Below are 17,072 nucleotides of genomic sequence, written 5' to 3'. Positions count from 1 at the left end.
ATGGGTGATGACTGAATAGTTCATCCTGCTGATCATCGTTATGTGATTTTAGAGTGGCATTTGATTTGTTGTGAACAATAATAACAATAATCATTAATGCCATCATTTAATTATTGAACTAACTTCAATCAGAAGTTTGAAGTGTGGTAGACTTCGAAAGGTTTTGCAAACCTGTGAATAACTGAAGAAACAAGAAGTTGATCTAAAGGTGATTCATCTGTGTTTTTATTTTTATTCATCACCACACAATGGAACGCATCATCTATATCAGCTGTCAAAGCAAAAAGGCAGAAACATTTTAAACATTTGGTAAATGCAGCCAGAAGAAGGCTATTAAAATAAAACAGCAACATGTCAATCTTCTGATGTGTACAGACAGAAACAGGGTCATCTTTTAAAAATGTTGTTCTGTATAAAGATATGAAATATAAATGTGTAGTTCTGGGACCGTTATGAAAAGGGAAAAAAACTGCAAAGAAAAACAAACAAAAAAAACATTTTTGGGTCATTGTCCATTCGGAAGGCCCATTTGTGCCCAAGCTTTAACTTCCTGGCTGATGTCTTGAAATGTTGCTTCAGTATTTCCACGTTCTTTCATCATGATGCCATCTATTTTGTGACTTGAACAAGCCCACAACATGATGCTGCCACCCCCGTATTTCATAGTTGGGATGGTGTTCTCAGGCTTGCAACCTTCCCTCTTTTTCTTTCCAAACAGAATGATGCTCAATATGGCCAAACAGTTCAATTTTTGTTTTGTCAGACCAAAGGACATGTGTCCAAAAATTAAGGTTTTGTCCCCTTGTGCATTTGCAAACTTAAACTTTAAATTTCATCCTGTAGCTATTTCTTTCTTGTGATGCTCACATATTGTATTTGTAAATAGTACTTGGTGTTCATGTGTACTGTTTTTGCAATGACATTTCAGATTGCTCATATATAGAAAAAAAACATTTGCAAAAAGATAATAATTATCCGTCCATTTCCATACCGCTTATCCTCACTAGGGTCACAGGCGTGCTGGAAACTATACCAGCTATCTTTGGCTGAGACGCGGGGTACACCCTGAACTGGTCGCCAATCGCAGGGCACATAGAAACAAGAAAACCATTCAACTCACATTTGCAGTTTAGTGTAAACTCCATACAGGCGAGGCCAGATTTCAACCTGGGTCCTCAGAACCGTGAGGCAGATTTGCTAACTAGTAGCCAGATAATAATGAATGTGAATATTTTCCCAAATGTACATTAGTTGTAATTATTTGCACCCAAAAATTGATTGTCGTTATTTATAGCTTATTACGCTACAGATATACTGGTACGGCTCACTTGAGATCAAATTGGGTTGAATGTGGCCCACGGATCAGTTTGACACCCCTGGACTATGGAGTCACTCTCCAAATACAGGTACTGTATGTGTTTTATAGACAGGTACGTACCTGACTATGAAACACAATTATTGTTGCCTCTCAGTCTAGAAGTGGGTAGAAAATATTTTGGGACCATACTGCTGACTATATGCTTGAAAAATTACGTACAATTTTGATAGGATAGTGATTATGGTGTCTGTGTGTGTGAGTGCATGCATGCGTGTGTGTGTGGATAGGATAGTGATTATGGTGTCTGTGTGTGTGAGTGCGTGCGTGTGTATTAGTGTAGGCTATCTTAATTGATTAGCACCCTGACGATGTGTTTGTGTTTTCAGAAGGTCCTGTTGATTGAAATCATATCATTTTGTTTCCTTGTGTGTGTAAAATGGTTGAGTGTAGCTTGTTTGTCTAATCAAAACGTCAATCTCAGAAATTGTGTCATCGTTTTTTGTTTTTTGTGACTGAAGCAAAAGGCCGTTTGAAAGAGTGTGAATGAAATGATGCTGCTGTGCTGCTGTCATTAATGTTAGCGAGGCATTATAAACCAAGCTGGCACATCATCATTTCACACTTCTGCTGATTGCATCATTGCAATGACACATCCACCTTGTCCGTGTGCATGAGTGACGCTGTAATGAGTCTTCCTTATCAGGAAGGTACATTTTAAAAATGCAAGTCATTTAACACTGTAGTCAAAAAGAATTTAGTCTCTGTAGCTTTAGTTAAGCCTGACTGACTTGTCAGTGCTCTTTAATGGAGCCTCTATGAAACATGCACATAAAGAAGCACCTGAATGTGAGCATCATTGCAGACTTGCGATATATCTAATGCCGGAATCCAAGCATGAGAAAGTGCTCGTTATCATTCACATCTGTTTCCTTCTGCTTGCAAAGTTGTGGCGCTTTGAGCTTCATTGTCAGACTTTCACTGCATGTTTGATTTGTCAGCAGTCGCCAACATTTAAGTAAAGAAATCTCCTTAGTTTATATTTTCACAAAGCTCAGTATTATAAGTCCAACCTCTAACATGTTTTATAGATGAATTCACTGTACGTTAATGATATAGTGCCCTCACAAACTGGAAATTATTTTAAAATGTTTCTGACAATAAACATTTTTTACCAATGTAAAAGTTCTGCTTAGCACTGAGGAAAAGTCAATAATTGAAACCAGTAAAGAGCTGACAAACAGCAGGCCGACTTTAGACCACAGCCAAAATATATTTAGGGCCTGATTTACTAAAGGTTTGCGTGTACAAACTTGATTGCGCGCACGAACAGCTGTGGAAGCGTATCTACAAACTGGGCGTACACAGGAATGCATCTGCTAAATGTGCAAAATTGCGGCACAGTTTATTTTGTTCATACTGGGGGAACATATGCTAATAGATTATTTAACATGTTCAATGTGATATACTGTATGGATGACAAACTGCGATATGTGATTTTTCGTCTTTAAACATTACGGGCTCTATTTTTTTGGCTAGCGCAAATCCAGCGGTGCGCTTGGCGTAACTGCGAGGAGGCGGGCGAGACGTGGTTTAGATAATTTCGTGAACCAGCGTACTCTTTGCACATTTAAAAGTGGGACGTTTGCGTAGTTGTGGGCGTCATTACAACCGACTTCAATCCTGTCCTATCGAAACGGCTCTTTTCATTCCCTTTAAAAGTGGTGGAATAGACTCGCATGGAGCCTTCTCTATACACACACTTGGATAACTGAGGCAATTTTAAAGCTAATACATTATTCACGGGAACTTTAAATAATTCCAGCATACAACGAGTGAACTTTGATGAGTTTAACGCTGTCATTGTTGACACTATGCATTTACCAGCCAACTGGAAATTAACATTCTACCTTACACCAAGTGCTGAGTGCATAGAGTCCATTGCAGCCAGTATGTGTATGCAAAACGTCTTGTTAGTTCGAGGGATAAATATCTTGGACGTTTTATATCCAAGAATTATTTTGATTCACCCTTCTGAATGAAGGTTGAAATCCCCATTGGGCGAGAGACAGACAACTATTCTCACTGACAACCGCAGCTAAGTTCAAGTTTATGTTTGCAATTAGCCTAACATGCATGTTTCCAGTACCCTGAAAGGCACCTGGAGAACATCCTAACCACACAAGACATCTGAGACCTTGCTCTGAGGCACTGGCCCACTATGTCACCCAATTTCCTTTTCTTTCACTTAATTTGTGATTCAGCCCCCTCCACTTCACTACGACCTACTTATTACCAAGATGAACATTAAATAAAGGCTATTGAATTTTCCCTTTTTTTCCCAAGAAATTCAGAAGTATCAAGGGGTCTTTGAAGAAGTGTGTGGAGACATATATGTTTTAATTAGCCATCTCAATAGAAATTGCTACTTGCTTACTTACTTTTCTTCAATGTGGTTTGACAAGAAATATTAATTTGACATTTTGGCTCATGGTAGGGATACACAAGGCACGGGGATAGTAGATAAGGTGGTGAATAATGATGTGGAGACTGGCTTATTCATGATAGGTTGCAGGAAGCTCCATTTTCCATCACGCTTGTGCTCATTAAAACTCATTCACTACCAGCTTTCCCAGTTAAAATGGACATTTGACTTCTAAAGGCGTCAATGGCAGTGAATGTGTGTTAAGGTCTCGGGTGAGCTGGAGTCTATCCTAGCTGACTTTGGGCAAAAGGTGGGGCACATTTACACAATCATTCACACTCACATCTATGCTCAATTAGTCTACAATTAACCTAACACGCATGCCTTTGCATGGACAGAACATGCGAACTCCACACAGGATCATCCTGGCAGATATTCAAATCCAGAAGCTCTTGACTGTGAGGCAGATGTGCTACTCACTACCCCACCGTGATAATCCTACCATGAACTTGTTTTACTTAATTACTTAGTTTTTTTTTGTTTTTTACCTAGTTGACTGTACATTCATCAAAATGAAATTGTCCATTCCAGATTAGCCGTTAGTTATCATGGTCTTTCTAGACGGATGGATTACTTACATAATAAATCCTGTGATGCAAATAACAGTAAGAAGTACAGTAGCAATATCAAATACACGTAAACACATTAATCTAATGACATTCAACAAAAGAGCAGCTAAACAACTATGTCTTTACAAGGATAATAACTCTCTGTATTTGATTTTATTAAATTTTGTAATGAAAAAAGTAATGTGGGTTTGTTATTTAGGGTGCATTTAGCTTGTATCATGAAGAATTTGTTTGTATTCATGAATTCACCTCCAAAGAATGGAATGTTGAGTATCGATATATGTTATCTGCATTTCAAAAAAGTAGGAAATAATAAACTACATTGGGTCTTCTAAAATTCTACCAACATTTTATGTGAAAAGGCAACACGCAGGGTAAGGGTAATCAAATATCACCAGTGAGTATCTCGAGATTAACCTCCACCCATTTAGAAAATATAAAGAAATTGTACTTTGTGCACAATTCATCATCTTTCTTGGCCATTATCTTGCTGTGGAAAGGCTGTTCAGATATTCAATAATATTTGACAGTACAGTATTGCTGGACTGATATGATTTAATAAATATGTGATAAAGAATCATTTCTGCAAATATTAAAGATTTCTTTCTAACAGGAAATGAAGCTGCCACAAAGCAGGAAAACGAGATTTGACTATTCTACCCACGCCATTCTACCACACCGTCTGTCATCGATTTGATCAATTTCCACAGACATTAATCCTTTTTAGTCTTTGGAGCACAAATATTCAAAACCTGAGGTGATTTTTAATATCTCTCCCAGGAAAGACAATCAAATCTCATTCTTTGCCCATATTTGGCAGCCCGACAGCTCTAATTAAAAAAGTTCCTTGCTGTTATACACCTATTCTGGACATTTGATTGGCTAGGGGACTGGCCTCGTTAAGAAGTGTTTTAAATTAACAGATGAAATTAGAAAGGAGATTAGTGGCGATATGCTTGACAAGGTTAATTAAATGACCAGTCATAGGGCTTTGTTAAATCGAAACTGACAGTTTAAGAGCAGATAGAGCAGGCAGAGCTTTTGGTCTGTTGTAACTTTCAAGTCTTTTTCGCATGGACAAATCATTTGCAAAAGTAATAGTAATATGATATTTGTAAAAATAATACCTACCACTATCAAAATAAAACAGAACCTCATATGCTTCCAATGTATGTGATGACTGGTTTGTTGTTTGTAACTCGACCTGTTCACACAGTATCACCCTAACCTTGAAGAAAGTGTTTTTATTATCTCACAAATCTATCTGTCCAAGCTTCAGTGGCGACTGCTGCAGTTTAGGTACGGCAAGGACAAAATTGCTCTGAATCCTTTGATAGCAATGAACTATTGTGTTGACCCCACACACACACACACACACACACACACACACACACACACACACACACACACAAAACTGCCCATCAACTGGCTGCTTTAGTACTCACAATGCTATCACAGATGTATTATTTTTTAAGGCAACAAATGATCTTTGTCCTCTTCTGCTTCCGTTTCTCTTCTTTTCATCGTTTGAGACAGTGCTGTATTCATTTTCAACACCACTGCACAGGAAGACCCACGTTCTAATACTTAGGTTTAAAACCTATCTTGAGAAATACTGCTCCTGTTTCACACTCACATTGCATACTGTGACTCTGAAGTTTCATCCTCTGTGGAAAATCAGCATGGATAAAAAGAGTGCTGGCCTTCAGTAAACCAAAAGCTGCTGCTCCAAAATTTTATTTAGAAGTCAAACACAGCAAGAATGAGACACCTTGCTTTTACAAGTAAACTTCTTGCCTTTTATTTTTAATTCAAAATGTACTGTACCATTTTTACCTGTAGTCTTATAGTAATGAGAGAGATTTACCCATCATACTGTATGTCATGTTAATGGCAAAATCCAAAGGATGTGAGGTGGTGAAAAAAGTCCTGTTACCTTTTCTCACAGCATTTGATTGCAAACATAAAATAAAAAAAATAAAAATGACAACATAAAACGTCACAACAAATTAAATTTGAACTATCCAGCAATTTCAGGTAAAGTATGAGAGTGATGGTTCGTTGATAAATGGAAACCACCATTATATGGAATTGCTCAATTGTGTCTTGAACCAAATGAGGCAAAATGGAATGCATTTATCGGCCTAACTCAAATATGTTTTCGTCTGAAACCTTCGACTCTTCTGTTCCAAAGCCAAGTCCTTACAGACTTAGCTATGGCCCCTTCCAAATGCGTTTTGAGGTAAACTCTAAAATATGAGCTATTCATACAGTAGATCAATATGGGACGCAATCTAGTTTTCACAAATACCGTTTAAATAATGTCACAACCAGAAAGATATACAGTTGCTATTGTCAAAAGCTGGGCAACTGCTGTCCTTCATCAACAGTAACTCTCAGACTGATTAATGGCACCCATTTTACGTGCAGTAAGTATTCCAATCACAGGAAGGTGCAAGACTTTGGTATAACTGGGTGAAAAACAAACAGCAGACCGAGCAGGGCATAGCTGTACAGTTTTATGATATAATAACTACTGACATGTAGACTTGCAACATATGTCAAGGCTGTGCAGTTGCTCTGGGTGTTGTTGGCGCTGTATGGCAGATATCCAACCGCGCACAGCCTCGGTCACACCCAATTCATTATTTCTTTCAGACAGACGCACACGCACACGCACACACACACGCACTCCGGTTAGATTGATTTTTAAAGGGGGGCCCTGCTTACTAAAAACCAGTTTCTGACTCCATAAGATTGTTATCCTGCAAAGAAAATCACCATTTGCAAAAGAGAGTGAATGAGACGATGACAGCATGACAAATAATGGGACACTGATGGAGATACGGACATCACAGAGGACCAAACAGCAAGAACTATTGAAAGCAGTAGTTCTCGTGTGGGTAAGAATTGCAGATTCTGAAAATAACTTTGAGGAGAAAATAATTGTATTACTTTATAGTTGGTGATTCAGAATTGGAATTATTTTAAAATAATTATGGAATGATCCGTAAAGAAAAGAATAAAAGAAGAATTAGCAAAACATTGAAAAATCTCCTTAGAGCCATTAACTTCCAAGAATTAAGTGATGTTTTGTTAAAAGCAGCAAACACAGAAAGTAAACATCATCTAAACAAATGTAGTTTCAAGGTTGGCAAATTTGTTTTATTATTGTCTATTATTTAGTGCTACTTTTGCATTTTAGGATTTGATTGAATCCTAATAACGGATTGAGAGACCTGTCCAATCTGGGGGGGAAAAAATAACATTGGAGAGTAGGGTCCAAGGTAACTAAATTCACAGATCACCACTTGGCAAATGTGGATTAAAGTTTTTCCTCAAAAAGTAGGTAGCACATGGATAATGTACAAAGGTTACACATTGTACTACTGACCTAGAGGACATTTACGAACTATATTTGCAAGTTGTTATTTGTTATTTTAAAAGCGTGGTAGATGCAAAGACAAAAAGTGATTTTACCTTTAGATCATAGCTCTGTCTTCTTTAAGGCTCTAACTTTATCCAAAACAGCAGATTATAAAGAATTTATTTTGAACGTCATTTCGTCATACATTAATTTGAAAGTGATGTTTTGACTTCACTTTCTCTTGCCCTTTTTGTCTGTCAAACTGCTCCTTCTACCACTCCACTCAGACAAATGTGTCTTGTGATGTATTATACCTTCTTAAGTGTTTTGTTCCATTTGTGCGCTTTATGTTTGCAAAGATGTAGAGTGTTAAGTCTCCAATGGACATTTAGAATGCCACTTCTCTACATATGCTCTTTCTTTTAACCTGCTGTTTCAACAAACCCAATCCTTAGATTCTAAGAGGCAAAGCAAAGTGCATTAAAAACTTGCCTAAAATAAATTCATGTTAAATAATAGGGGTGTAACGATTCATTATATACAGTATAACGATGTATCGATTTATATCACTACGATCCAACTGCATCGATCCGTGCTCTGCAAGTTGGCCTACCGGACGACATGAATAGAGTTTAAATTGCTTTAAAAGGTAATCAATCGATTGTATCAATACTATGAAATAACACGTGTGTGTGTGTTTTTAGCAATTTTAATGATAAAGACGATGAGCGTTATTCGATTAAATTTTCCTGTCTGTGATGTTGCAGGAGATCGTGGTAGTGTCAGTTTAGTTTTTTTCTTGCCGCTATTGAGTGGGCCGGTGTTAGAAGCAAACCACATCTCCCGTGCACAGTGCGCAGGGGATCATAGGAGATGTGCATGCGTAGTGCAGGATAGATGACAGCACACAAAACTCAAAACTGAAAACTAGTGGAACGTTCTGCGAAGCTTAAATGCAAAGTATGGACACATTTTGGTTTTGCAGTAATAGAAAACAATCAAAGAGAAAACATGACAGACATGCAAAAAACTATTTGCAGACCGCAGTCGTCAACAATTCGGGGAATACAAGTAATATGATACCCCACTTGGTGAGGTATCACCTGGAAAAGATTATTGATGTTAAACCAAAAAGCCAGCGAGGACAACACATCAATTTGTGAGGCATTTGCACCATGTTTTCCTCATGACAGGATGAGAGCTCAACTAATCTCAAAGTGTATCAGAGAATTCATTGATGTCGTTCTCAGTGTTTGGTCAACACGCTTGAGCCAAGACACAAAATTCCATCACGGACATGTGTTACAAAAACGGCAACACTAACACTTTACTAAAATACAAAGACCAAAATGAAAGACAGCATCGAGCAGGCAAGAGTGTTTCACTCACGACTGATAGTTGGATATCACGAGGTACTCAGAGCTACGTAACCACTTTGGCAAACTTTGGGACAGGTAGTTTGGTACTAATACACGATTAGAACATTAGGGCATCACATATTTGGCGTTCAATTGCAGTTAGTGTGTTCCACCCAGAACCATGTTTGCACCGCCGGACCCAATGTTTCACACGGACTTTTATTGCAGACGGACTTAGTGTTGGGCCAATGACAAACTGCCAAAAGTGACAGAGGAGCGTCTGTAAGTGATTTTTAAGACACTGTTAGATGTGCAATGTCCATACAACATAATATGCATGAGTGAGCTGAATGGTAGTTAGCATTTTTGTGACATAAAATGGTAATCGCGAGTGCATGAGTGCAAATCTTGATTGCTAACCTTTTAGCATTTAGCATTTGCCATATCAAATTCTGTACACCAAATTTATCCCATACACTCAGTACCAACATATGCAATTTAAGGATTTAAGTGCATTGTCCAAAAAAAAAAAAAAAAATAGTAATAGTGGGGGTGTGATTATTTTTCAATTATTCGATCAATAATCAAAAGGAGAATCAGTTCTAAAAATATTCGACAGTGACAGCCCTAATGTGAGGTAGTAGGTAAACCTACTGTTAATCCCACCTGAAGAGATGTTAGTACCACTTTATTCAAAGTGTGAATGCATTTGCCATTAATGTTTGTTCATTATAGCCATAATTAATTTTACCTGATTCCCTTACAAGAAACAGAAGGCATCTAGAAAATTTCACCTGGAGTGTCCAGTATCCTGGTATTTATTTCTCAATCACACTGGTTGAAATTTTTTTGGGGCTAAAAAGTTACTGAATGAATTTCAAGCTACTGAATCGTTTCGGATCGTATCGTTCTAAATGAACCAAATTCGTCCTTGAATCGTATTGGCAGCCATGAATAGTGATACAAATTGAATCGTTTCTAAAACAAATCGTGACACCCCTAATGTTAAAGCATTTTACTCTTGTCACAGCTCATTTTTATGAGTGCAGAATATACATCATCATTTGATCTCTTTAAACCAGGTTTACACGGTATACTTTTTCACGGGGAGCTTTTTCTGTCAAATAATATTATTCTCTGTTTTCAACGTTATCATTAATTTTAAATTAAATATTTTCATAATCCTTATGTTTTGTAGTTATGTGCCACTTATTCTGTTTCTTAAATGGATTTTATGACATAGGCAATCAGCGGGAAAATAAATGGCTCGAAGTTTGATACCTGGACACGTAAATCATTTACGCTGCAAACAAAACCAACGCGGTGGCTTCAATGTAGATTATAAAACTCCAACTTGGAATAGTCTGATGCTCACCACTCCAAATTATCTGACAATTGGAAAGTGAATACTGATATGGCGCATAACCATTTTTCTGGATGTGAATGAGAAGATAGGTGAATGAGGTGAAAGGAAGACAGTGCAAACGTTTGCGATAGAGGCAATAGTAGATGGAAGACAGACAGATGGAAATAGAGTGAGATGGAAGCAGACACCGCACAGGGACAGAAGGAGACAGACACTGAGATAAATGCTAGGGAGGTAAGACCGAGACAGACAGGAGTGGGGGTGGAGGGCAAAAAATATGCCACCTTATCTTCACCCGCTTTTCACAGCCAAACTCTCATTGGTACCTTTTACACTTGTGTGTCTGAGAATGTGTGTTATTTTCCTCTTCGATGTACTTCATGGAACGATGACAGAGGGTGAGGATGGAGAAGAATTTGTCCTGAGGGACTAGCAACAGACATTACTTGAGAAATTGGCTTAAGTGACCCCAGAAAAATAAAGTGCTTATTGTGTAGCCGGGAGAATAATCTGTTCTCAACCTTTCTGACACACAAAAAAAGAAAACAAGGACTTTGCCTGCTAGCAACTGGCCAACCTGCCAGATGTAGTGTGTATTAAACAAACTGTTGTTGCTAATTTTCTGAATTTGGTCGACACAGCATTATTATTCATTGAAAAGGTTTACCATGCACAGAAATCTAATCCTGCAAATTCTCTTACAAAATTACTCACTGGACTTTTTGGTCAGCTTTTAGAATTTAGAAAAGGCTATCTCATGAATATTAGAGGAGGCAAATAATATGGATATACTATAGCAATTACCATATCTTCTCTTACAGTCCAACATCGATACAGCTGCATCAAATATTGACACTGATATACTGTTCGATCAAATACAAGTAGGTGCGGGCACATGATGTTTTCTTGGTGATGTTAATCTTGTTTTCCTCTTGCTATTCCCCCCTTTTGCATTGTGTTCAACAAATTATATGTACACGTATCACAGAGTGATGTCTGATCTACAGTATATAAGATCTATTTACATTTTTGATAATAAATCTGCTAAATCTCTTTTATAGTTACTTTACATGCTCCGATCTTTAATTGGTCATATCACTGTCTCCGCCTACTATTAATTATCAAATATTAACAGAGAAAACTGTATTTTTGTATTCTATTATTTCATGTCTTTGGTATATGGTATTTGGTATTTATTTGAAACCATGGTAACCCTCTTTAAGCTGCTAATAGATTGTTACACAAATGCAGCTTGGGCCCACCAGTGTTTTTCTACTGGACCTCTAACTCCTCAACCTACCTTCATTATTCAAAGATCTTTTTTTCCATTGAAAAAAATTCAGCGTACTTATATCTCAAATCAATCTTCCTCTATCCCACATTAGTGAGATAATAATGAGTCAAAGGAATTGTGTTGATTACCAGCAGTATTATGGAGTGACGGACAGCAGAAAAAGGCGGGGCAAATAGGAAGGTGAGAGAAATAGAGGAATAGCCTAAATAGAGAGGAAACAGGAGTAATTAAAAAAACCTGTGAACAAATAAGTGAAAATGTTAATAACAGATGGAAATGAAGAAAATGAACAAGGTAACTGTGCTTGCTGATGTAAATCTTTGAGTTTAAACAAGATGCTAATTTAAAAACTGTGTGCGTGTGTGTGTGCCATCAAGTGTGCATGTACAGTTTACATGAATGTGTTTAAAGTATTGCTGTAGGGTGTGCGGTTCCCAATAAAAGGTGTCCCATCTGCAGTCAGTGCACATAGGCCTTGGGGCCTATTTGCTACAACATCAATTTGGAATTAATGGAAACACGCAAACACCCATACTTGTACATGCGTCCAAACACCTTTCTAACGTTGTCAAAGAGGCCGCCGCACAGAAGGAGACACGCACACCCGCACTCAGTCATACAGTGGTGCAGCAGAACACGCGCCATGCAATTTAGTACACAAGCAAATCTGAAACAGACTTAATGAGACGCTTATTGTCTGTTTCTTTCACTATAATTACCTACCTAATATTTCTTCTCAAAAGCCCGTTACTTTGTATAATATTTCCAATAAAATAGAAAAATAAATCATGTTTTTTTTGCATTGATGATCATTTAACTGAAATCACACATTTGATGGTGCAGCAAGTTAGCAGTCAAAATATTCCTTAGCTGCACTCGAGACAACTTTTTACAAATACCATTTTTGAGAAGTATTGGTTCATGGAACAAATATAGACAGATAGATTCATAGGATGATATGGTAAATTGATAGAAAGACTCATCTCAAGAGAAGAAAGAAACGAAAGAAGAAATCACATCATATAAATATAGATCATAGTCAAAAAAGTATGACTTTAATGGATACCACTTAATTTTTAAGGGAAGAAGTGTATAGGAGTTGGTACTTACCGGGTGTGATCTCTATCACAGTGTCTTGTCTCTCCGGTGGGAAAAGGACTTTAGGTGGCTGGGTGGTCTGGAGAGCTGGAAAAGCAGATAAAGACTATAAGTGGTGTGTGAGCATTTTCAGTTCATCTCTCCAACATTATGTTACATGTTTCTCATGCCACAGACATGAAAAAAATCTGCGCCAGAAGTTGAAATCCCAGCTGACTGATGATGTTTTTGTTGAGCTTGTTCTCAAGAAAATGTTGTGATTTTATTTGAATGATAAAATAGTAACATTAGGAGAAAAAAAATACAGATTAGGGGGCTGTTTGAAAGAGTGTAGTTTTCAGTTTTCATGAAAAGGTTAGTTGGTTAGGTCATTAAGTGAGGGAGTGGTGTCGTGGGGGCCAAAGAGGTACCCATTAAATGCGAATTTAGGAATAAAAAAACAACTCTTGAGAGACTTTAGAACCCAACAATGAGCAAATGAATGTCCACTCATAGTGGCGATTTTGGGGCAATGTGATTTTTAAGTGCGATGTTTTGTTCGTAAAGTTATGTCTCAGTGCAGCTGTTCAAGATGTTACTCGTAGCAAATCAAAATCTTTTGTCTTTTATTTATTTATTTTTTTTACTTGAAATGTCCAGATACCTTTTCTGATTTACTTGAATGTCAGACTTAATTTGCCTGTTCAGAGTTACTTGAAATTTAGGCCTGAGATGCCTGCGCTGTTTTATTTCAAATGCTTGCGAGCCTTTCTTTATTGAGCTGCAAGCCTCAAAATACAGTTTGTACTGAAATGCTGGCCCGACATGTTTGTGCCAGTTGGCTGGACATTTAAGTTATTGGTGTTCTTTGTATTTAAATGTGAACTGTTTCAAAGGCTTTTTTAGCTAGAACTTTGGATTTCTCTTTTTTAATTCATGTTCATGCATTGTTGCATTTGTAGGATCAAAACAGTTTCATTTAAAGTTCAGACGGATGGTATTTTTTTCTTGGAAAACTTGACATCCTATATGCAAAACCACAAATAAATGTTGGGAAAAGGAAATGTGCAATTTTGATTTTGTTTGACGGGTCGACTATATGCAAATGGAAACGTTTTGAGGTTCAGACCTTTACACTTGGAAAACCTTTATGGGACAAATTTTAATTGAAGATCCCTGTCCTAGGCCGCAGTTTGATGATCGACTTTGGCGTCATGTCATCTGACCTACGGCATGTCTTGGCCACTCAGGTGAAGAGAGGGGCGGAGTTATTAATTGATCACCACCCGGTACCACTCAGTACCACCCGGTACCACTCAGTGGTAGGGAAGGATGCTGGTCAGGCCTGGCAGACCCAAATGTAGAGTTTCAACTCCCAACTCGGGAAGAACTTTGACCACAGTTTTGTGACATTAAGCGACGTTAAGCTTTACTATACATACTGTACAGTAAGTGCATAGGACAACACTTTAACGTGCATAAACCTCAAAATTTTGGGCCAATCATTCTGATATTTTCAGAAGTTGAAGTAGGCATAGGAGATGTTCATGTAAATCATGGCTACAATTGCTTACAGTTTTGTAACATTAACCGACATAAAGCTTTTTCTATAGAAGAGGAAAACTCTTAACATCCATAAAAATCCCAAAATTTTGGGGAGATCATTCTGATATTTTCAGAGGTTGAATTGAGCTTGTAGGTTGATTGAAGATTCTAAATTGCCCTTAGGTGTGAATGTGAGTGTGAAAGGTTGTTTGTTTATATGTGCCTTGCGATTGGCTGGCGTCCAGTTCGGGTGTACCCCGCCTCTTGCCCGAAGATAGCTGGGATAGGCTCCAGCACGCCCGTGACCCTAGTGAGGATAAGCGGAACGGAAGATGTATGAATGACTGAATTGAGCCCCGGTAGAAATATATAAATTTTGGTGACGATTGCTCGCAGTTGTGTGACATTAAGCGACGTTGAGCTTTTTTTTTTTATATACAGTATAAGAGGAAATTTTAACGTCCATAAAATCCAAAATAGTAGGGTGATCGTTCTGATATTTTCAGAGGTTGACATGGCCATAAGTAAAGATGCCCACATAAATGGTGGTGACACTTGATTGCAGTTGCGTGACATTAAGCTATGTTGTCGCCAATTATGTAAAAAGGGTATAATCACGCTTGAATTTTTGTATGATTTTATAATTTCAGTATTTCTCACAAGAACACATTTAATCCATGTTTTAAATTAAAATTTGATGTTACAAATTGTTACAAATGTTGTATTTTTTACTCTTGATAACTATGTACCGTCAAGTAATCTACTCCCTAATTGTGTGTATTGATCGCCCCAGTTAATTACGAAGACCAGGTTGGAAAAGCCTCAAAGGATTTCTACTTCATATGGACTTAGCTTGCCAAATCAAGTTTGACCTTTTACACGCTTGCAGTGCAGAACAGTCCAGCACATAAGGTCAGACAGAGCAATAATCACCAGTGTCTGCTTTTACTGCTTCTGCAGCAGTCAATGCTATATAGAAATGTGATTTTTTTTTCTTTCTTTCTTGAACTTCACATTGTGCATAAATGTGTGTCCTCAGATATGAACACATGCTAGTGGCTGACAGTCTCAGAGCAGTAGAAGTTACTTTTACATGACTGAACAGGACACCAGATGCTCCAAGTAGACTAAAACAAACAATCTTGTGCTGCATTTGCTTCCTCAAATAGACTTTCTCTGTTGAACGTGTTTGACCATGTACTGTAAGCTTACTTTCATGTTTTAATTTTCAGCTCTCGGGACAGAAACCTTTATTAAAAAAACGGGACAGAGGGCATTAATTAAATTTGAAACAATATTCACAATCCTGAGGCCAGCTTCTCAGCATGATGTTAATTATTCATGCTCCGTGGCATATAATGTTTTCCACTGCAAATGAAATTAACGCTTCTTTCTGACCTTCTGCTGCTTGATATTAAGTGGAACTAAATGTAGCATCTCTTTTGACGCTTGTCATATTACACTTGAATTTTTTGACAAGGGGATTTTTCATTGTCATTGTCTTACATTAAGGAAAAGCCCCAAAACATTTGCATTCAGTAGAGATAAACTGCTGCGTTGAAAAACACAGTTTTGAGCGAGATAAAGAATAGCTTTAAGATGCAAGTTATGTTGTTGTCTCTTTCACAAACACTTTTTTCTTTATAGATGAAAAAGAACAATTGGACTCTGAATACAATCTACTCATTGCGCTCATGCATCCATTTTTTACAGGTCTGAATTTGGGAAGTGGGGCAGCACACCCTGGACTGATCGCCAGCTCTGTTGTGCTCATATCTGTGTGAATTGGCATCTAATATAAATCCAAAATATGTTCGGGCTCTGAGTTCACAAAACACATCTAGTAAAATGGCCCTAAGAGAAAAATACAAACTTGAACTAAGCAAAACTTACCAAACATGAGCTCAATCTGCACCATTTAGCAAGCGTAGTCAGATACTGTGTTAGATTCTGCACTTGAAACTGATTTGACCTTTGGCGAATGACAATGGTGTTTACTGGAATTTTGTGTTTTCCGGTTCCCTGTCATGTCATTGTCTCCACCCAGCCTCGCCCCTTCTGCTTCTCTCGTGTCCTTCAATCAGTTCTGGCCCCTCGACTTTTTAACCTGTGGATATTTAGTTCCGTGTTTCCATACAATCTGTTGTAGGTTATGTCTTAACATATAGCATGTCATGTACAGTGCCGTGAAAAAAGTACTCGCCCCTTTTCAAATAATTTTTTTGCATAGTTTCCCCATGTTAATGTTTAAGATCATTGAGCAAATGTAAATACCAGACAAAGACAACCCAAGTAAACATAAAATGCAGTTTTGAAATGGCGATACTATTTATTAGGTAAAACAAAAACTATTAAAAGCTACATGGCCCAGTGTGGAAAAGTAATTGCCCGAAACCTAATAACTTGTTGGGCCACCATCAGCAGCAACAACTGAAATCAATAAATTTTCTATAACTGGCTATGAGTCTTTTACATCTCTGTGGAGATATTTTGGCCCACTCTTCCTCACAGAACTGGTTAAATTGAGAAACACTATAGGGTTTTTAAGCATGAACAGGCTTTTTAAGGTCATGCCATAGCATTTAAATCAAATTCAAGTCAAGACTTTGACTAGGCCACTCCAAAAGTTGACTTGCCCTGCCACAGAACCCAAATGCGCTTCAGCTTGAGGTCACTACTACCACCATGTTTGACTG

At 37.7% G+C, this 17,072-nt stretch overlaps 1 protein-coding gene across 4 annotated transcripts in view; it reads right to left on the bottom strand.

Annotated features, from left to right (window-relative positions):
* il1rapl2 (interleukin 1 receptor accessory protein-like 2) overlaps positions 1-17,072 on the bottom strand; it is a 287,003-nt gene that overhangs the window by 28,264 nt on the left and 241,667 nt on the right. For all 4 annotated transcript variants that reach the window (XM_061788377.1, XM_061788375.1, XM_061788379.1 and 1 more), the window contains one exon: positions 12,865-12,939. In XM_061788377.1, coding sequence (XP_061644361.1) covers positions 12,865-12,939 — 75 coding nt within the window. The remainder of the gene's footprint in view (positions 1-12,864; positions 12,940-17,072) is intronic.

This window comes from Phyllopteryx taeniolatus, chromosome 10, assembly GCF_024500385.1.
Source record: "Phyllopteryx taeniolatus isolate TA_2022b chromosome 10, UOR_Ptae_1.2, whole genome shotgun sequence".
In the NCBI taxonomy this organism is placed as follows: Eukaryota; Metazoa; Chordata; class Actinopteri; order Syngnathiformes; family Syngnathidae; genus Phyllopteryx; species Phyllopteryx taeniolatus.
Note: the sequence above shows the minus strand (reverse complement) of the source record. Positions and strands in the feature narration are given on the sequence as shown.